At 40.8% G+C, this 22,869-nt stretch overlaps 2 protein-coding genes across 2 annotated transcripts in view; one reads left to right on the top strand and one right to left on the bottom strand.

Annotated features, from left to right (window-relative positions):
- Positions 1-6,181, bottom strand: part of grb2b (growth factor receptor-bound protein 2b) — a 28,226-nt gene extending 22,045 nt beyond the window's left edge. The window contains exons 1-2 of the mRNA XM_084926707.1: positions 6,008-6,181; positions 4,370-4,626 (exon numbers count right to left, since the gene is read on the bottom strand). Of these exons, the coding sequence (XP_084782833.1) occupies positions 4,370-4,447 (78 nt within the window). The 5' untranslated portion in view covers positions 4,448-4,626; positions 6,008-6,181. The remainder of the gene's footprint in view (positions 1-4,369; positions 4,627-6,007) is intronic.
- A 2,536-nt stretch (positions 6,182-8,717) lies between these two features.
- mchr1b (melanin-concentrating hormone receptor 1b) lies at positions 8,718-11,575 on the top strand. The gene is made up of 2 exons (XM_084926706.1): positions 8,718-9,317; positions 9,510-11,575. Exons 1-2 carry the CDS (start codon positions 9,254-9,256, stop codon positions 10,535-10,537), a joined length of 1,092 nt encoding a protein of 363 aa, XP_084782832.1. The 5' UTR covers positions 8,718-9,253; the 3' UTR covers positions 10,538-11,575.
- The last annotated feature ends 11,294 nt before the right edge of the window (positions 11,576-22,869 follow it).

The following is a 22,869-nucleotide window of genomic DNA, read 5'->3' as shown; positions in this document are numbered from 1 at the left end:
GCTAAATGCTGCCTGGACAAAAGCTGGGAAATATTTTGAAGCTGATTTGATAAAGATAAAAGTCGTTTTATTCAAAAACTGATTTTGAGACTCCTTTTCCAAAGGGCCACAATGTAAAAATACAGGCAAACCATTTCTGCAACACCATCATATTAGGTGTGTATTAATGTTATAGCAGCTAATACTAGAATTTACCAGTAACATTAAGTCAAACAGGCAATTCAGTAAAAGACTACTGATTTTTATTCCAAGTATATCTGGTACTGCACCCAGAGCTCATACACCACTAGATGATTATTTTGACATTTGTGGTTAAGAATGTTTCCTTAGATGAGACGCTGTTTAAAAACGCCAACGTGAAGCCACCATCTCCGAGTGATACTGAAAATGGTGTAAAGTTAAGGATGCTACATACAAGCAAAGCCTTAACACAGGGCTGCTCTCTCATGAGTGGGACCCTTTGTCCTTAGAGCAAAGCTGTTTAGTATTAGTATCAGCAGCCAGATAGCACTGGTGATGGAAGCAATGGAGCCCCAACTATTATAGTCCACCTCAGAAAGGCTCTCTTTATATGTATGAAGTATGCTGTGTTGCATCAGGCAAATCAATGTGTTTAACAGTTTAGACCTTCTCTCTCTCTTTTTTTTTTTCTCCGTAATGTTACCAATTAAGACAGGAATTTGGTATTAATGTTTAAATAACTTATGTAATCAAACTGTTTGACTCAAGGCTGAGAGTAAAGATCAGAGTGAAGTAGTCAGAAAGAGACAGACCAACTTGCGCATCTTCATTTCACTAAAATGACTGTAGCTAATGCAAAACAGTAGATAGTTTACAGACTGACATAAGGCTGGTTGGTCAGTTATGACTGCAAAGGCTGATCTTCAAGGACTTGGGACTATCCTACACTTAAAAGACAATGACAATATGCACAACATCCTGCTCTTACAGGTTTAACATTGTGCCACTTGCATAAAACAAAAACAGAAAAAAATTTAAGACTGATTACTAGCTCAATCATGAGTACAGGCTTAACTGACAGTTATCAACGGCAGCCACATAGTTACATCGTTAATGTCCAGCAGGCTCTTGAGTGGAAAAATTAAATCTAATACTGGATTCTTGGACTAAAAGAGATTGTAGACAACAAAAAAAGATTTGAGGACACAAGCTGAGACCACTACCATTAGACTTCTGTTAGACTGACCCGGAGCAAGGCTTTAAGGCTGGAGCTGATGAACCGGATTTGCACAGTCCAGTGTGACAGCTGCTCCACATCGAGCCTGTGAAAGCACAAAAATGTGTCCAGTGTGACCCTGCTGAGTGCTACACAAATATCCTGAATTGACACTCGGCCAAACATGGACTGGGGTGTGGCCTCCACACCTAGAAGCCAAAGATGACGGCCTCTACAATTCAATGAGTTAACCAGTGGCAGGACAGGGCCTTTCCTTATCAGGAGAGGCCTTGGAAAACGTTCAGCTGACTATTGGAATTCTGTTGCCTAAAAACACCCACATGGTACACACAGAAGAGGATGGGGTGAAAAGCCAAAAGTATTACAGCTAGAGACCAGTATGACGACCTAATCACCTTTTTGTGACAGAGGCTAGTTCAGGCTGCAGACACTCTCTAAATCCAAGGGACCAGCATAAAGATGGATGAGTAGACAAAGCCTTTAAAATGCTCAGTTGGTAACATCCTGCCACTGGATAACATCCAGGACTGCGGCATTCAAATTCCAACTTTCAAGGGCCAGGCCAAGGCAGCAACATGGACTGCGTGAAGGTGGCAAATCTCTCATCAGGTCCTGGACAATTGAGAGGCTCATCCATCACTCTGAAAAATCTCAGTAAGCGGTACAGTGCACGATGAAGTTATTTTCACACTACAGCAGAGATGGTGAGGACAAAAGCGATGAGACAACCCAACCCTGAAAAATCCCCCCATCATAAGAAGCCAGAACCCTGCTACAGAGATGACTGTGGTGAGGTCAAGTAAACAAGAAGGCAGTTCTCAGTTGAAAAAAAAAAAAAAAAGTTCAAACACTACATGAAGCACCGGATCACCCACCTCTCACACTGTGACACAGTAAGAGAGGGAGGTCTTGTTGAGCTCCAGCAGTGCAATCAGTGCAGATTCTCTGAGGCTCTTTTCTCAGTTCTGTTGTGGCTCTCTGTCAAATTTCTGTAGTAAGTATGTCAGCTCACCATGACACTTAAGCTAAATTCTGCTAGTATATTTGGCTAAATTTGTTTGACAAAAGAGCTTGCAGCAACTGCAGCCCAAGTTACACAAGCATCAGATATTTTCCAAATGAAAACTAGGCAAATTAATGGGAACGATCTTGATGAGGACAGCATTCCAAAACAACCATGTAACATTTAAAAAGCGCTTTCAAAAGAGTTTACTCAGCACAGTCCACACTGAAATAAAGAAATGTGCTCAGTGACATGCTCCTCCACAGGTCACATAACTTAAGATTATATACAATCATTACTTAAATTCCCAGAGGTAATGCCAATTAATCTCATTTCAGTAGTCATATATGCATTTTGAGATTCTGGGCTCACTAAAGCTCAACAAAGCAAGTAAGACATCAAAGTGGAGCATGCCTCCGTGTGTGTGCGAGGGTAATTCAGTGAATGACAGGAGTATGTTCCCCTTTATCGCAAGTTTCCTGAGGGGGAAACATTTAAAGCTGAGACTAATGTACAACTACTGAGGTGAGTCACAAAAAGAGGAAAAAACTGGATAAAAGAGGATGAAAGAAACTGAGGGGGGGGTATCTACCAAAAATCATGCCAATTCTTTCATTCAATTCCACAAAAATTAACAATTGGTCCTATGGGCAAAGCAGCCAAGAAATGATTCAGATGAAATATGGACACTGCTCGGGGCAACATTCATCCTGACTTTCTTTCCCCATTTTACAGTCCTTTTCTGTTGAGACAAACTGTATTACGTTTATTTCTGTAGCCTTTATAGCTGTGCACTTACAGTATAGTACCCCATGGTCATCAACTAGTGTGGAACAATGAATGAGAACATGAATAGTTTTCTTTAAATTTCGAACCTGCATACCCGGTGGGCACGAAAGTCAGACATTTTATATTCTTCAAAGACATAAATAACATATTTTATGCATTATGAGGAATGGAAAAGTAAAATCTAAGTTTCGAAAATTACAACAGAAAAAGGAAGAAGAGAAAACAAAACCCCCAAAATAAAATGTTGCCATATGTGTTCGATTTTTCTAAGTGTCTTTTACAGAAGTACGTGACTTTCCCAGTCACTAATGCATGTATTTAATGTTTAATTATGTAAACTGAAAGAAAAAAAAAAACATTTCCTATTAATTTCTTGGATGGAACTCATCCATCTGGTGAAAAGCTTGAGATTTCTTGACAAGACAGCTGGCAGTAGAAATTAGTGAAAAAGTTCAATAATTCCTCGTCTCATATGCAAATTTAATACAACTTATATTTAGCTCAGTGTTTCCTAATCTGACTTTCTCTCTCCCTCTAGGCCTCTCCCCTCCTGCTGTGATAAGAAGTCTTTTCAAGACTCTCTGCTCAAATCTCTTTTTCAGGGAAAACGGCACCCATTCCCCTGACAGAACCGTCAACTTGTCTGCCAAAGCTGACTGCAAAGTAAAACTAAATGATAAAACAACAAAATAAAAATAAAAACTCAAACAAAAACAACCCCCACCCCCAATAATAAACTACAAAATTTGGCATGTTGCATGTTATTGCCCCTAATTTCATTCCACCTATATCACAAAGCAAAGCAGACCTTGCCCACAAAAGCAATTTACTGTGATGAGGAAGACTTGACCACAGGTTTATATTACTAGTCCATAAAAGAAACCTTTACAGCTTTTGTCTCTTATTGTGACTTCTCAAAAGTCACATTGATGATGTCCATTTACAATAACTGTCTCTTTGTAGGCGTTTTCTCTACCATTAGAGGGCTCTAACCCTACAATATAAAGTGCCTTAAAGCAACTGTTGCTGTGATTTAGTGCTATAGAAATACATTTAATTGAATAATTCATGATTTTAAAAATAGCAGAAACATTTAACCATAAAGGTTATGCCATCAAGTGTAAATACCAAGCATATAATCACATGATAGTGGTGAACTTTGGATATTGAGCTACATCCCAAACTACCTGATGTGTTAGATTTTGTTTCCTTCTATAACAGCCCACTACTGCCGAGATTTCGCTTTATTGGCACTTTTACTCAACAGTGCCAGTAATGGATAACAAAACCTTAGGGCAAGAATACACCTTACAGAGTTTCATAATTATGAGCAAAATAGACAAATCTTAACATTTAATGCTCAAATACTTGTCACTGACCTTGAGGACATCTCCACGTTTGAAACTAAGCTCATCATCAGCAGTGGCTTTGAAATCGTATTTGGCAATGGCCTCCATGGTCCTTATAGCCTGCTGTAAAACTGCTTATCTGCAGCTGTTTCAGTGACTGAAGAGAAAAAATAAAATAAAAAATGTATCCAGGCTTCTGTGATCAAATACTTTCTCTGCGTCTCTCCTCCTGTCAATGACCCGTTCCCTTAGGTTTGAGACCTCACATAAAGGTGGCAGAAAGGTACCTGCAAAAAAACAAACAAACCAAAAAACCCCAACGTGAACAAATATAACCAAACAGGCAAATGTTAACCCACGAAGCAAAATTAAAATAGACCATATTGCATTTTTAGTCTTTAAATTTTCACTAAAAATGCATACTGGACATACGATTCAACTTTATCCCCATTTGACTTCTGAACAGCCTCCAAAACACAGCACAATTTCATGACCAGTGGCAAAGCTCTAACCAGAAATTATCAGAGGATAAGGGAACAAAGTTCACTCTATCGAGTGTCAATTTCAACAGACCTTCCAGACAGCCAACCACCTGGCCCGATCAAAGATAAGACGGTGGTTACTTAAGTAGAGATGACAGTGATACGCTGGCTAAACCTACGGCTATTTAGTTAAACAGATAAAGTTAAGCTATCTAATTAGTTTACTGCTAATATGCTACCGTACAGCCCTGATGGGCTTTCGCTAATACAACCGTGCGTCTAATAAGGCCTTTAAACCTGACAGTCCACCAGATGACCACAGAGGAACACCAAACGGATGAGAAATCATTTTTCCTCTTTTGAAAATCTGCATTTCCTTTTTATTTTTGAGAACCTAACTATTAGGCAATAACAAACGACACATGACATATTTTTCTAGAGAAAACGAGTTGCCGTCACCGGCTCATCAAGTCCAAAACGTTACTACATTCGCTTTCGTTTGTGTCTTTTACAATAACAAAACGCCAAACAACTCATCGCTAGTCAGCGTTACCGAAAACAAAAGAACAAAAGGCATCGTCGCTGTCAGAGGTGGCATTAGGCTTAGTATTAAAAAGGGAAGCTTGAAGTCCAAAGGCAGACTGTAGCTAACCTTAAACATGACAACCTTCTCACACGCCCATATTATTGTGAAAATTATGTGGAATTTTTTTCATTTCAAAAAGAGCATGGAGAGCAACAGAGTATGGTTTTATACAGCTTTTTTTTTTTAGTCGCGCTCGGGTGAATCGATTCCGTTCCAGCCAACAGACTGCGCCCACTGTTCTAGAACGCTACAGCTAGCATGCCGGCTAACGGTCGGACAACAATAACTGCGATGCAGTATGGTTATCAAACCCGAACCTCAATTCTTCCGCACCGGACCATATGACATCGACATCACGTAAAGCTCGTGGCTGGTCTGAAATAAGTGTGGGGTGTTTCTTAGCACCCGAGGCCTAGTCGCTAGTTTAACGCTAGCATATGTGGAAAGGAAGAAAACATCTTTTTTTTTTTTTTTTAACATAGCGCAAGCTGTTATTGCTACTGCTAGCCCAGCTAACGTTACTGAACTTCACTAAAACAACGTCATGAAATAAAACAATACACAACTTTTGAGCTGACAAAACGCGTACTGAAAACTCACCACTTTAGATATTCCGTTTCGATAGTGTCACTGTATAAAAAAAACAGCAAAACTCTGTCGTGTAATTATCCACTCCCTGCTTCCTCTAGAGGCAACCAGCAAGATACGTGTGGTGTCGCTTACACCCGTCCTAGAAGCCTAAAAAACTAGCCACTAGCATAAGGTTTATGACGCTCATTTCCGCTTCCTTCCAAAGAACTGGGAGGATCTGCCTCCGTGTACGTAAGCTCCTCCCTGCTAGTCTTTTTCAGTGTTAAGGAAAATAAATTTTCGCAGAGACATACTAGTTGTTAAGATTCACTCACTCTAAATCGTTCAATTTCTTTTTTTTTATCAACAGCTAAATATCACCTATTTGTACCACGTGACTAAGGCACTGAGATCAGTTTAGCCAAGATAACTTTTAAATAATCCGGCTTAACTAAACCTAACGTCAGCAATTACACCAGCTAATCACGTGAAAATGGCACTCTGAAAGGTTATCCAAGAGGCAGTGACACCACAGCATGGGCAGAACCAAACTGTTTTCATAATCCTCAAAAGAAGAACAAACTATAACACGGAGAGAAAAAGAGGAAATAAAATATGTAATCCAAAATGAAAGAAACTCAGCTGCAATTAAAGAAAGGAAAGCTGGCAAAAGATGACAACTGTGCAAGCCAGTATTATCACTAACATCACTACCTGTGAACAGATCGGACTTAATGGATTCAGCCGCTTCTACTGAAAGAAAAGCTATAGGAAATGTCAGTAAACAAGGAATCCATGTGACTACCTGATAGCCAGGCTGCAGTTTGTGAGATTAGGCAGAGCTTTGTCTGATTTGGTGACGGTATAGTAGCTCTATAGGAGACTCTGCTGTCTCCATTTCTGTGTAGTTTGTACAGAGACGTTCAGTACAATTGCAGGTCATGGCACTTATAGAAATAATCTGATGACAATAATCTGATTCTGGTTGGGTGTGTTAGTGATGAGCAGGAGAAAGAGGAGTATAGAGTACTATAGGATGATGTGGAGTGGTAGTAAGTGGTAATAAGACCAGACAGGTGATCGACTTCAGAAAGAAGAGGATGGCTACATGAATGTTGATGTGGTGGAGGACTAAAAGTACCTGGGCATCCACACTGACAACAGGCTAAACAAAGAAGCTGTATAAAAGAAGAGGATGAGATGGCTCTTTCCTGTTGAAGCTGAGATCCTTCAATGTATGCAGCAAAAATGATGACCACCTTCTCTAACACTGATTCAGCTCCACTGCCACATGCTATCACAATATATCTGACAGAGAGGCACCTACCAGATAATATTATCATTATCATTAATATATTATTATTCACCATCTCAGTTGTGTAACAAACGAATACTCCCAAAACGGGATAAAGATTTATCATCATCATCATCATGTCTTGTGGACTATATGTTTATCCTTATTCTTTGAGCTAAAATCTTGTGGTGTCTAATGATCGTGAGATGCCAAAAAATCATAATTGTGGTGAATAGAAGGCATTTAAGGTCAACAAGCCTGCAATACTTTAGGACTCTCATGTAGAATTGATTGGTTATAAAAAGCTTGCAGGCAGCAAAAAAATAAAACAAGCGATAAAGTCCCTTATTATTGATCCTAATGGAAAGCTAGAAATTTGAGACCATCTCACTGTCAAGTCATTGATCTGTGGGCTCTTCTGGGAATAACTACAGTGTTTTCAGAGAGACCTGATTGGTCAGTAGGCTTTGGATTTGTAAGTGTTGATCTGTTATCTTGAACATAACCTGCTCCAATGAGTGAATGACCTTTATGGCCCTGAAAACTTGTGATGCTGTCTCATGTTGTCTCGAGTCTCTCTTTCAGTCACAGGCAAGCTGCAGGATGGCTATGCATTAATTCATTCACAGACTTTCATTGAGATTTTCAGCTGTGTGTCCTGGCTTAACCTTATAGCTTGGTCATCTTCTAGTTTACTTTAAACCGCCTACCTGATTGTCAACACCATATCTGACAAGACAAAAGGACTGCCAAATATGTAAAGGCAGAGAAGTGAACATGTTCACTGTAAACTAAACATTTACCAACGCCACACCCTAGTTCGTTCCCCCTTGCCACAAAACTGTCACCCATATCGATCATTATCCTACAAACTACAATTAACTACTATCACTGTTAACTATAGCCACATACATAACACATTTCTCACTTAGATGCATTTATGTCCATCTGATTCAGTCTGAAATGGGAAATTAAGAACACAGATTCATGCATTTTAGCTGCAGTGTAATAAATTAGTCTACTAGGTTAAAGTAGGACACATTAGAGAACGCAGGAATGCAAATTTCTCAATATTATGTTCAAGGATCCATATGGCTTCGGCCATAAAATACGATATGTATAAACGCCATCTCATAAAGCTTTACTTGGCTAATTGCTGGAATATTTGGTCTTCTGTTTTCCTGTTTTCATTTCTTGCACATCTGCTTTTAATCCTGGCCTTTGACAGCAGAGGTATTAAAACCTTGACAATGCTGCCACCTAGTGGGAATAAACAAAAATGGGTTCTTTCTGTCTTTAACCACGCAAGGGTTGCTACCAGAAGTACTTAGCCATATGTTAATACCGCACAGTTGAGATAAGAAATGTGCATATCTTTTCCAAATATTACACAGCAAACAATATGGAGAGTGACACTGTTCAGTTGGACAATTAATTAGACTGTTTATAACAGATAACCTATCGTGTGACCTCCATCATAACGGCATTGTGAATGATAAAGCTATTTGGTCGGACGGCTAACGCTTTTAAAAAGAAAATAAGGTGGAATGAAGCGAGGATATCGTCCATTAGGTATTCACTCAAGAATGACTTCCAGTATTACTCACACTGGCGGCGGAAAGTATAGCTCACAGCTGTTCAGTGGGTGACGACACAAACTTAGAAATAAGAATGATGATTTTTTTAAGGGTCTCCGAGTTGCGGGGTACTTTATCTCGCTGTTGCCAAATACCAGACTCAGAGCTGACGCGAGCGCGCGCGTTTTATCTGTCGCGTGTCTGCTGAAGTGTCTTGGACGACAAAAACATGCGCGCGCGGCTGAACCTCTGCTATCAAAGCCATAAAGCAACAGTTTAAGCTGGATTTTTGTATGTATATGTATATTTAAAATATGCGTATTTTCTCAAGCTCATCTATCTTCTTTGCCTTAAACTGATATATAAGTTATTTTAGAGTATATTCGTATTATTCTTCGAGGTTGGATGGAGGACTACATTATGAATTCATCTTCTTCGTACCTCAGCTCACCTGACAATCTGGAAAAAGGTAAGCTTTTCTTCTTCTCGTTTTTCTGTTGAATTGGGCACATGCATAGAGATTTATCACCAGAGATGAAATATTATGTTGTTCATTTTCATGCAAAAAGTAGTTATTGAGACTTTGAAAACAAATGAATGAAAAAAAGCTATAAGAAAAGAAAGCTGATGGAGAACATTCTGTTTCTGTCCTTTCTACCAGATCATGAGCAGTACAACAATGTGCTCATGCCCAGCATCTTTGGTGTTATTTGTTTCTTTGGGATCACTGGGAACTGCATTCTCATTTACACCATTGTGAAGAAGACCAAGTTCTGCTCTCATCCATCAGTGCCAGACATATTTATCTTCAGCTTGTCCATCGCAGACCTCCTCTTTCTCCTTGGCATGCCTTTTCTCATTCACCAGCTCGTGGGCAATGGCTCCTGGTGCTTCGGTGGCACCATGTGCACTGTCATCACAGCGCTTGATTCCAACAGCCAGATCGTCAGCACGTACATTCTGACTGTCATGACTCTGGACCGCTACTTGGCAACAGTCCACCCCATCCGCTTCAAACACGTTCGAACCCCCTTTGTGGCAGGGGCGGCAGTGGCGCTGGTGTGGGTGTTTTCTCTGGTCTCCATTACTCCGGTCTGGATGTACACTGGACTCATGGGTCTCAAGGACGGCTCGGTCGGCTGCGCCCTCCTGCTCCCAAACCCGGCCACAGATACATACTGGTTCACCCTGTACCAGTTCTTCTTGGGCTTTGCTCTTCCTTTAGTGGTCATCTGCAGTGTCTTCTTCAAGATTCTTCAAAATATGTCAGCCACAGTTGCTCCACTACCCCAGCGCAGCCTCAGGGTGCGTACAAGAAAGGTGACCCGCATGGCAGTGGCCATTTGCCTGGCCTTCTTCTTATGCTGGGCCCCTTATTATATCCTCCAGCTGGCCCACCTGGGAGTACAGCGGCCCAGCTTTGCTTTCCTGTATGTCTACAACATTGCCATCAGCCTGGGCTATGCCAACAGCTGCATCAACCCTTTCATCTACATTGTGTTGAGCGAAACATTCAAGAGGCAGTTCATTGTAGCTATTCGGCCACCCCACAGAGGCTTCAGAGTCGCCCCTGCTCAGGCTGAAGGCTTGAGTTTGAGGGTTGCGCCAGAGAGCTCTCATCCATCCCGCTCGCAGTCATCACGGGAACTGCTCCAAAACATGCTGCCCGTCACCGTGGCTGTGCACTGAGATTAACAGCTATCTGGCCACCCCCGACCACTGCTAACTACCACCCCCAGCAACGAGCCATCTGCCAGTACAGACGTCTCTCTTTTTTCTTTCCCTCCTCGGAAAGCACCCGCTGTTCACATCAACACGTGACAAGAGGAGGAATTTCTATGCCACACACACTGCGTTAATGTGCCAAGTGGTGATATTACCGGTGAAGTTTGGAGACGTGTTTATGTTTGTTGTGAGGAATTAATGTATCATCTGTAGTCGTCATATTTTTAAAGAATGAGAATGAAAAAAGGAACAATAGGCAACTTGCAGCTGACATGTGCCATTTAAAAAAAAAATCTGACTTTGTTTAAACTATTCTTGATTTATCAGTATGGTATCTGTGTAAAGGTTTGATGTAAAGCCAACTTCATCACACAGCTGCGTTGTACTTAATGTGTCTTAAATTACTACATCGTGGTAGCAGAAAAGTGCAGATTTGTCACTGTTTTGTGTTGTGCACTGTAAATTTATCAATGTTGTGGTGGAGAAGAAAAAGCATGTGAGCACATTTAACACATTTTAAAGGTCAAGCCAGCTGCACCATTAAAGAATAGCACACACGGCTGAGGGCAGATTATGCACTAATGAGACAGTATGCAAAAAACCCCTCTAGTAACACTTGGAGGATGAGCTACTCCTCTCATGCAATCACCGAGGACAGACTGCACGCCTTCACTGGCAAAGACAAAGGATTTGCAGACTTAATACTGATCTTCTCTTTGTGTGTGCTTGAATGTCATTATTCATGCATCTCCAAATGTCATTCTGCTGTACCTTGGTGACTGTGTGACTTTTTTTTTTGGAGGCATTTGTCTCCACGCTGGCTTTGGAGACTCTCACTGTGAATTGGCTGTTGCCGTGTGCAGCCTGTCTTACTGTAACTGTAACTCTTACCTGCTACTGGAAAACTGTGTTTACTGTGCTTACTGTGAAAGCTCTTGTCTCACCCAGTGGGTGGGTTTGTTTTACTCTAATCAATAATAAAATGTGTGTGTGAATTTGTCAGTGTGTGATGGATTTTTGTCTTTAAAGGCTCGCATTTTGCACCGTAAAATCAGATAGGACATCTTGATTGCAGCTTTTTTTCTTTTAAACAGATCTTGCGAATCTCTAAATATAAGGGTGAGTGAAATGTGGATTTAATTTTCAGTTTCTCACTTCAATGGTTTGAAACATCATCTAATTATCAGTAGTGAAACATCAGAAGAAAAATGTTAGTTTTGATGAGATTTATTCAGCCAAACTGCAGCTGAAATGAACAGAAACTGTAACAAAACATCTTTATTGTTTTGATCCTCGATGGCATAGGAAACAAAGTAATAAAGTAATAATAAAAAAGTAAAAGAGTAAATGATTATGATAATATATACACTCGGTGGACTCTTTATTAGGTACACCCTCTCTTGTCTTCAGAGCTAAATTCACTCCTCAGAGGTTTTGGTCCATCTCGACATGATGTGAATACCCCATTCTAACACATAACAAAGGTGACTGCAGAGGCTATTTGAGTTCAGTACAAGTTCAAGAAACCGATTTGTGATGATCTGAGCTTTTTTGACATTGTGTGTTATTTTCCTGGAAACAGCCATCAGATGATCGTCACACCGTGGTCATAAAGGTATGGACATGATCAGCAACAATACTCAGGCGGGCTGTGGAGTTCTCTCCCAAACCACTAAAACTTTGATCTGGGGCAGGATGGATTCTTCCTTTCATACTGTTTAAATCAAATTGTGACCCAGCCATCTGAATGTCATAGCAGAAATGGAGACTCATCAGAACAGGAAACGTTTTTGGTGAGCATGCCTAAACTGTAGCCTCTGTTTCCTGTTTCCCCTGCAATCAGAGTTTGACCCATTGTGCGTTCACAAATGCCACACTCAAAGTCACTTGAACACCTTTCTTCCTCATTCCAATGCTCAGTTTGAACTCCAGCAGACCATCTTTATATTTCTAACTTCAATGAGTTGCTGCAATGTGATTGGCTGATTAGGTATTTGTGTCAAAGAGGAAGTTGAACAGGTGTACCTAACAAACTGGTCATGACAGTGTTCCAGGTATTGGTAGCTGTATTCAGTATCAAAAAACAAACAAACAAAAAAAACCCCAAAACCCAGCAGAGTGGGATAAAGCTGTCATCACATCTCATTTAAATGGTAATTCCTTAATTATGAGACACACACACTTCATAGTGAAATCTCAAGGCAGCCTATTTACTGTCAACACTACTGACAGATTACCTTTGACTGTGGTTATAGCCCTGATGACAAAACTGCGTGGCACCGCTAATGAGTGTTTTTCTGCTCCTGCGCGTCTCACCTCCTAAGAGCAGCATTTTGAATTTAAATTTCAGTTAAAGTCTCCGGAGGGACTTAATTACATAAACCGGTGTAATAATACTGGAGGGGCCCTAAATGAATTCACAGATTATCAAGCTTTAGAATGAACTTCAGATTTTGATTGCAAGACTTTTGTCACACAGATCCGGTGAACGGGAAAGCACACACAAATCAAAGTAGTGTTTTTACTGCATAAGGTAACATGAGGGTGAGTGAATCTCCAAGGCTAAGGAGCATCGGGTTACTGGGTTGAAGGAGGGGGTCATTTCAGGAAGGGACTTATCAGCAAACAAATTCTCAACAGCCAACTAGATGAAATGATGCTTGAAGAGTAATATGGATAGAGAGAGAGAGAGAGCACCGGATCCACTCCAGCAGGGGCTCAAGGTCAGGCTGACCCAGAATGAGAGAATCTGCAGGGGCTGCAGAGGGCAGCGTGATGTTTTTGCAAAAATATGTTATTTTCTCTACTCTAACTCCTGTGAATGGAGGATTCAGACAGAACTGCCAATACTTGTAACTCTTGCTGTGCCAACCTTTGCGAAGCTCACGTCCTGCTTTGCATTCACTCAGACTCCATTAAATGTCGACGTTAACGCTGTAAACGTAATGTTAGTGTAAATAAATTGGTCACAAAGGGACAAAAACCAAAAAAAACACAGAAATGCAAAGTGGTGGAAAATAATCCCATTGAGGTTGAAAAGAAACAGTAGGAAATTCAAAATGACAGAGAGAAAAATCAGACGGCTGTGTCCTCTTCCAGGGGCCTGTAATTCCATGTTTTCCATCTATAGGTGTATTTGTAGCTCAGTATGAAAATGGCATTGAGCCAAACAGAGCCACTGCTATGCTGCACAATGGATTGTTCATGAACACAATGTGGTATAGTTGTGCATGTATCCTCACACCCACTTTCACTGACTAGAAGTGCCTTCAGAAAAGAATTGCACGCTGTTGCTCACTCACTATCTTGCCAGTAGCATTAGTCATCACCTTCAAGCCAAAGAGATGGAGGAGAGTGGCTAAAATGCACTCAGCCCGCATAGATTTCTATAAATGTGTCAGAAGTGGTAATAACCTGTCAGTGCAAATGTGGCAGATGGGATGATTTCGATGCTGAGAACACATGATCTTGTGAGTTAGGGCCTCCTGCGTGTGCCCACCTCCCTTTTGATTTACACTGACGCAATTTCATAAATTTCAAAAGCAGCTATAGCCACAGGAGAGTTAACCTCCCCCAAAATTTCTGCCCCAGCAACAGCAGCAATTACCCTTGTTATGATGAGTTTTGTCCACCTCCTGGCCTCAAACAGCCTTTTGATGCACCCTGTTTTATTATGCTCTGTATCAGAGCACAAGTGTGTCTTTGTAGCTATTAGGAAATTGATGTAATGCCCTGCTATTTATTATAACAAATGACACGTGGATTGCAAAAAGAGGAGTAAAAGACGTGTTTTTTGCACCCTGATCGTCCCCCTGGCAGGTGAACTTTCAGAGCTGTATTATTCCACGTCTGTTTGATGTGACACACTGACACGGGGCTGGATATCATCTGGTTTTAATGCAGCGTTATAATATCAAGTGTGCAGGATCTGGGTGTAAGTCTATATAGTAAACCTAGTCTTTTGAAATGAGCTTGTATAATATTGTTCGCTCTAAGTGACATTTTGGGAAAAGCTTCTATTGGTATGTTTCATTTCAAGGGTTTAAAACCGGAAAAATGTCAAAAAATAATAAAATTCAATGAACAAACCCAACTATAATGAAAGCAATGCCTTGTGAAGGTGTGAAAATGTCAGAGTGATAAAAAGCCATCACTTTATGACTTCAGTATTAGAGCTATATTGTTCCACCTTTCATGTAACACACTGGTGTGGAGCAGGAATTTGTTTGGAAGTCATTTTCACTCCAATATTACAGCAACAGGTGAGCATGAGACTCTGAGCACAGCACACTGGCTCAAAGTCTTTTTAAAGCTGGTTCTTTAAGTTGTGCTGATAAAAAAAAGTGCTTGGAATAAATTACAACTTTAATGAAAAACTTTTCAGGAATAATTTAACATTTGGGGAACTATATTCTGTTTGGTATGCTTCATTTCAAGGCTTTCAAATAGGAATAAGTGCATAATTAAATGAAATAAATATGTATATAAGAATGAAGCACTTGCTTCTGTGAGTCTGATGAGAACATTGGTACCACTCTTTTTTATCTATATTTTTATTAGTTTATTGAGGATTGACATTAAAAAGCTAAATACCCCTCCCCCACCCCCATACCCATACTCCCCATACCCCTCCCCCACCTCGGTCAGTCCGACCATCTCTCCCTCCTGCTCTCCCCAGCCTACACCCCCCTCAGGCGCAGTGCCAGGCCCACCACAAAGACTGTTACAACCTGGCCGGAAAATGCTCTCTCCAAACTACAGGACTGCTTCACAGAGACAGACTGGGACATATTTGAACACCAGGACCTAGAAACATTCACAGGATCAGTACTGGACTACATCAAGTTCTGTACTGCAAATGTGACAGTGGACAAAAGCATTCGGGTTTTCCCAAATCAAAAACCCTGGATGACCAGCGAGGTCCGCTCACTCCTCAAAGCCCGTGATGCCGCCTTCAGGTCAGGTGACAGAGCTCTGTACAGGGCTGCTCGAGCTGACCTGAAAAGGGGGATTAAAAAAGCCAAGTCAGACCACAAAAGGAACATCGAGTCCCACCTGTCCAGCAACAATACACGAGAGGTGTGGCAGGGAATGCAAGACATCATCAACCACAGAGGCAGCACTGCGAAAACAGAAAACCCGAGTGGGCAGCTGGCAGAGGAAATAAACAGCTTCTTCGCCCGCTTTGAAACACCACAACAGCAACACTCATCTGCTTCAGCCCTGCTCCCATCCTCATCCTCACCTGGTTCCTGCACCGCTCCACTCACTGTAACAGAGCACGATGTCAGACGTGTGCTCCTAGCAGTGAACCCCAGGAAGGCGGCCGGTCCAGATGGAGTACCTGGCAAGGTACTAAGAGCATGCGCACACCAGCTCACCCTCATCTTCACCAGACTCTTCAACCTCTCACTGGATCAGGCAGCCATCCCATCCTGTCTAAAATCAGCCACAATCATCCCAGTGCCGAAGAAGTCTCCCATCTCCAGCCTGAATGATTACCGCCCTGTGGCCCTCACACCGGTAATCATGAAATGCTTTGAGAGACTAGTCCTTCAGCACATCAAGGATTACCTCCCCCCAGAATTCGACCCCCACCAGTTTGCATACCGTGCAAACAGATCCACAGAAGACGCCATCGCCACAGCCCTCCACGCTGTGCTGAGTCACCTAGAGCAGCGGCAAAGCTACGTCCGAATGCTCTTTGTGGACTACAGCTCAGCCTTTAATACAATCATCCCGGACATCCTCATCACCAAACTGGTCACTCTTGGCCTCCCTCCTCTCACATGTGCCTGGATAAAGGATTTCCTCACAAACCGGCCCCAGACTGTAAGACTCGGCCCTCATCTCTCCTCCACTCGCACACTGAGCACCGGCTCCCCACAGGGCTGTGTGCTGAGCCCCCTCTTGTATTCTCTCTACACCCACGACTGCAGTTCGACCCACAACAACACTCTCATCATCAAGTTTGCTGATGACACCACGGTAGTCGGACTCATCTCGAAGGGAGACGAGGCAGAGTACAGAGAGGAAGTCCTGAAGCTGGCAGCCTGGTGTTCAGAAAACAACCTGGCACTGAACACCAAGAAAACCAAAGAGCTCATTGTTGACTTCAGGAGACACAGCACCGACTTGGCCCCCCTCTACATCAACGGGGAGTGTGTGGAGAGGGTCCACACTTTCCGGTTCCTTGGTGTCCTCATCTCTGCTAACATCTCCTGGACAGGAAACATCTCAGCGGTCATCAAGAAGGCCCAACAGCGGCTGCACTTCCTGAGAGTCCTCAGGAAGTACAAGCTGAACTCCAACCTGCTGCTGACCTTCTACCGCTCGTCCATTGAGAGCCTGCTAACCTACTGCATCACGGTATGGTACGGCAGCTGCACCAAAGCAGATAGAGTGAGGCTTCAGAGTGTGGTCAAGACAGCACAAAAGATCATCGGCTGCCCTCTCCCCTCCCCGATGGACATTTATTCCTCCCGCTGCCTCACCAGAGCAGCAAACATTATCAAGGACAGCTCCCACCCTGGCTTCAACATGTTCAGCCTGCTTCCCTCAGGGAAGCGCTACAGGTGCATCAACACAAAAACCCACAGACTAAAAAACAGTTTCTTCCCCAAAGCGATAACCACCCTGAACTCACACATGCACAGATAACACAGCCCCCCCACTTCCCACTTCCTCTATGGACCACCACTGTGCAATACCAATCCTATGTGCAACAACTCAACTGTATATACATAACACTATTTATACCAATTCCATGTGCAATAACTCAACTGTATATACATAACACTATTTATTACATATTACTTACGGCTTGTATATTGTACATTTTATATATATATATATATATATACATATATATATATATATATATATATATATATATATATATATATATATATATATATATATATATATATATATATATGTTTTTCCCTATGTTAATACTGTCCATATGTACATAGCGCTGCAGAACTGTACCCCCCCCCAGCATGTTTACACTGAGTAGGAGATGCTCTGTATCTCATTGTACAACTGTATAGTGACAATAAAGGCATTCTATTCTATTCTATTCTATTCTATTCTAAAGAAAATAAAAGCTAACTTGTTTTCTTCATTGGGTTTATTGAGTTTGACATTTTGAGAGTATTGTTTAAAAGACAGTTTATTAAAGGCGAAGAAGCAGAGGGGGGACTGCTCGTCACACCTGATCAGAACTGTACAGACTTTATGATTATTTGCAGGAATATGGTTAATATTAGCAGTACTCACCTTTTCCTGGATGTCTTCTCAGCAGGATGTGGATCAAAAAGCAAAAGGAGCTCAGCACACGAAGTGTTTCTAATATATGTAACTGAATAACCCCTTAACGCCTAGTGTATCATATTTGATACATACAGTTTTTTGTGAGTTTTTGAGGCATCTACATCATTGTTGTGATTTTTTCCCCCATTAAAAATCGAAATAAATTGCACAATACATTTTTAAGCAATTGCTACAAAAAAAGTCAGATGTAGCAAACACGATACAAATATGGAAATTAAAACTGAATTATTATTTTTAACTAATTTGTCAGATGGTTCATTAACTAGAATTTTATGGCAATTATTTTATATTTCAAGCTTTAAGGGTTTAAATCACAAATGTTATTAAATCATTTAGAGGAAGTTGTACAATTTAAATGTTTCTTTTCTTTGTATGATACTTTGGTTTGGTGTTACCTTGTGTGGATAATGCCCAGACTTTGTTTATGAATTTAAATCTGAAATTTTCTTTCTCTTGTCACTTGATTTATTTAAAAGCTTTAGTTGCTTCAGACTTTATACAAACTATAATCACCATATAAAAAATGATTATACAACAATGGAAATGAAGCTACCGACAACTTTGTAAAGTATTTACATGAATTATACTTTGCTGGCTGCAATATGATGCTTATTGCAGAAAAACCAAGAATACATAAATAAATGATAAGCCATGCTTTTTCTGATTTACCCATTGAGAGTACCAAAGGAGTCATGATTTATTCAAGCGCTGTGCTTCTGAACATCCATCAAGTCTTATTAAACACATGAGGAAACCCATCGTGATGCTGAGGTATAATACCCCATGCTAACCTATGTTGATGTAGGGTGTCTGCAGAGGTAATTCAAACAGTTTGTCAATCAGGCACCACCACACTCAGGGTGATTCAGTTCTGTTTCCTCTGAAATCACATACTTGCTAGTGGAACAGACCCAGATTTGAGGAGAAAAGAAGTCCTCATCTATCAGTCCCATTTCCCTTTGTATCCATCCTGGATAACTGCATTGCAGAAAATAACAGGAAAGTGGTGCATTTGTGAAAAATGTGCTTGAGAAGAACAAGAAACAACAAGTACTTTGAAGTCTATGTTTTACACTTCTTAGTGAAGTGTTTCTGGAATCATTAAAAAAGAAAAGTTGGCTTGTCTCGGCCATGTTCAGACATACAGCCGTGTTTTTCGCAGAGTTTACTGGGTTCTATCAGAGTGCTTGAGTGTGCATCAGGCTACAATCTTTTGATAACAAGAGTGAACATTGCAGTAACACACCAGACCCTGGCTTGTTTTCCTGCTGACATCAAAGAAAACACCAGAGGCTGAATATGATGATTAATATTGCTCCAGCACACCGCTTCTCTGTTAGCAACCATTTTCCTGAAAGGTCTTGTGGAAATGTCAAACAGTGAAAGCTGTTTTTATTTACATTTGATCAGCAGTTCTACTCAGTGTCGTGTTGGGCATCTGGCCCTCCTGCTGCAGAAGAGCATATAATTGTATAATTATAACAAGCAGAGCCTCCCTTATTTTGATAACTTAGACATAGAAAACACGTTAGCCTTGTTGGACAACACTGGGCATTATATTAGTCTGTGTATGTTAATAGGAATTTATTTGCACAGCAAGTCCTGTTAATGAAGCAGATGCTGTGAGAACATTTAACGCATGTTGCTACATACAAAATAAGCTAATTTTTTATCTTTTTAAATGATCTTTGGTCATGGCAAGAATAAGAAAGTTAATAAGAAACACAAACCTCCTCATTTGAGATTCAGTCCATGATCCCTTTGTCTTGCAGTCTATAACCCTCACTGTTCTCCAGGGTATGCTGAACAAATGCAGAATATGCAGAGTGTAGAGAGGCTCCTGACTTTCCCAATTGGTTAATTGTTGATTCTAAATTGGCTCTAGGTGTGAACTTGAACGTAAAAGGTTTGATTGCCGACCTTTTTGGGGTCTTGTTTGGCTTCTGGCTCTGTCACACCTGGGATAACCCCTTCATGCTACCTTCACGCTCACATAGCTGAATGTCAAAATCGTGTCAGGACAGACACAGTCTCTCTTCAATAACACAGTGAGTTTATTTACAAGGGAACAGTGCAACAATAGTCCAACACAAAGTCCACAGTAGTGATGATCCCACTTCCTGAGTGTGCGTGAGTGTCCTTGCTAAGCCTCTCCACAGGAGCTCTCCCAGGCTCAGTTTGCCCCCTGCTTTTTCGGAGGGGTTTCTCTGCAGGTGTCTGCACACAGAAGACAACAGAAAGTCTTCCAAACAGATTACAGAGTCAGACAAGAAGCATGGAAGCCAGAGTCACTCTAACTGTGAGCTATTCAACAATACAGCGACGACTGAAGCTCTGCAGCTCCATAAGTAGTGGCTTTGACGAGGGCTCAGGAACAGCTGTGTGATGATCAGCAGGAAAATTGGAAAAGCTGTAAAACCTGTGAAAATGGAGAAAGAGCCAGGTGCTGCTAATCGAATACACCTGATTAATTGATCATCCGAAAGTGAATGCACCTCTACGGAAGCAGAAGTTTTGTCAGTTTGCAGGTCTGGAACAATTGGGTCAGTGTTAATGCAATACCAACAAGGAAAGACATCAGCTTCACATCAATCAGGGGAGGGTTATAAAGTCACGTCGAAACCATTTGAAGTCCATCATTCAGCAGTGAGAATGATTATTCACAAATGATTCAAGATACTTGGCAGTCTTCCCAGGAGTGGATGTCCCAGCAAATGCACTCCAAGGCCAGACCGTGCAATGCCTGTAGTAACTGCCAAAACTCCAAGAGCTACGTCTCAGACTCTACAGGACTCAGTTAGCAGGTTAAATGTTAAAGGCCTTTTCCAAAACAGGACTTTAAACCTTGCTGGGGTTTAAGGTCATTGTGGAAATGCTGGGGTGGGAACTTATAAGAGCTGTGCATACATGAATGACTGCAAACCTCAATGAACTGAAGCAAGATTGTAAAGAAGAGTGGCCCAAAAGTTTTTTTTTTTTTTTTTTTTACAGGAAGATACTTGATTTTTTTTACTGATGCTTTCTCCTGATGCTTTACGTTTTTACAGTAATACTGTAATTTCTGCAGTAAGTTATTTTGCAAAATTATAATATATTTGACAGAAAAAAATACCTGTTATTCATATCTAGAGATGAGTACAACCTAATTGTGCAAATGTCCCGAATGTGTTGTTAAACAAACAATTTCTGGAAATAAAGAATTTTTATTTCATTTATAAATTTTAGATGTAAAGACATATTAACAGACTCTCTTTAATAATTTGGTCCTAATTCTGTTTCCCACAGAATTGCACTCGATTAGTGGCAGCAGTGTGTGCCCAAAAGAGGTGGCACACAAGCTTTTGCAAATATATTCATATATCATACTACAAATACTTTTAGGAAATAAATAGCAGAACAAAAATTGCCATTATTCTGAACTACTTTTAGTAATAACAATCCTTATTTCTCTCTATAGCCTCAGTCAGCTTGGCACAGAGCAACATTTGAACCTATTATCTACATATAACATGAGGAAACGTGAGATGGGACGGGTCAGTGGTTACCGTATAGCATCGACTGAAATTTAACTGTAACAGAGGCGACCGCCACTTTCTTCACAGATTAAAAAAATAAACATGTAAATAACACATATGGATGTTGCTTTGGTGGCTTGTCTATATCTGAGATTGGGTAATTCTGATTCCAGCAGTGATTGGGAAATTGTAATGCTAGTATAGTCAGTACATTTGATGTAACAGTCAAATAAACTTCCACCAGCTCCCAGAATGCTTTGCTGTTTACACAATACTACTGGATTTTTGAAATACTGCCTGCTTACTGTAAAATCATGCTGCAGTTTTTACAGGAATTTGTTACAGTGTATTTATACAAGTGTTGAACAACTAACACACAGCCATGTTCCTGTTTAAATAGATGAAAGGGCTTATTTTTCTTCCCCTATTTGGCCTTCTTTAGTAAAAGGCCAAAAGTTAGACTCCATTTCATTTTATTCTAATGCTGGTCAGCTTGAAAAACACCCTGAAAATGTACATCTCCCAGTCTCAATGGAACTGATGCAACGATTTCTTCTTCTAGCACAGACTCCTTCAGGGTAGAGATGTCCTGATATAGTTTTAGACATTTTTAGATTTTTAGGCTCTTTCAAATAATATCTCGCGCATCTTATGTATCTTTGCAACACCTAACCCAGTGAGGCTCTGTCAGTGTGCAAGAAACTTCTTTAACCTGGGAAACTAAAGAAAAAGAAGGGGTAGGCAGAAACAAAATGCTGCTGGTAACAGCTGTGGTGAGATGAGGCAACCTTGTAGTAATTCAAATAGTTCACCCAGTGCTGTGTTGTATCAGTGTATGAAATGTGGTGTGAAGCACTTCATGGCACTTCCCTACAAGCTTTGAAATATGGCTCACACTTGGACATATTCACTCCATTCTTACTCCCACTCGCACACGGCATCGTGGCACAGCTGTGCTAAAAACATCCCCGCAAATCTTTTGGTACTTCGGTGTCACTTCAGTGTGAGAACAAGCGTTCATCAGGTCCTCAGCGTACTTGTACTCTACCTGTATTGTTGCTTGATTGGTTTGTTCAATAACAGGAAGCACACCTGTATGAATGCTAAACCGCCATTTCCACTTTTGATGTTTGACTGTGACAGGGTTAAAATGTCCAACCTTCCACTTTATTTCTAAAGCACTTTAAAACAACATTACAGCTGACCAAAGAGCTGTACAAAAATAAATAAATAAATAAAAATAAGAGAACAAGAATAGAACAATAAATCAGCTATAAGTTAATACATAGGTGCAAAAGAACATTTAAAAATAGCACAGGTACATACAAAGGGTAAAAGTTCATGACAGATGACAACTCATACTGAGTTAAAAGCCAAAGAGAAAAGGTTTTAAAAACAGCAAAGGATATAGCCTGCCTGCTTCTGGGGGCAGCTCATTCCACATTT

Source organism: Perissodus microlepis, chromosome 4, assembly GCF_051167445.1.
Source record: "Perissodus microlepis isolate ML-2025 ecotype Zambia chromosome 4, ASM5116744v1, whole genome shotgun sequence".
NCBI classification, from domain to species: Eukaryota; Metazoa; Chordata; class Actinopteri; order Cichliformes; family Cichlidae; genus Perissodus; species Perissodus microlepis.
The sequence above is the reverse complement of the archived record's forward strand: the minus strand, read 5'-3'. Positions and strand labels throughout refer to the sequence as shown.

Coding starts and splice junctions, on each gene's coding strand:
- mchr1b (XM_084926706.1), top strand. CDS start 9,254: ATGGAGGACTACATTATGAATTCATCTTCTTCGTACCTCAGCTCACCT. Junction 9,318..9,509: donor ACCTGACAATCTGGAAAAAG/GTAAGCTTTTCT, acceptor CCTTTCTACCAG/ATCATGAGCAGTACAACAAT.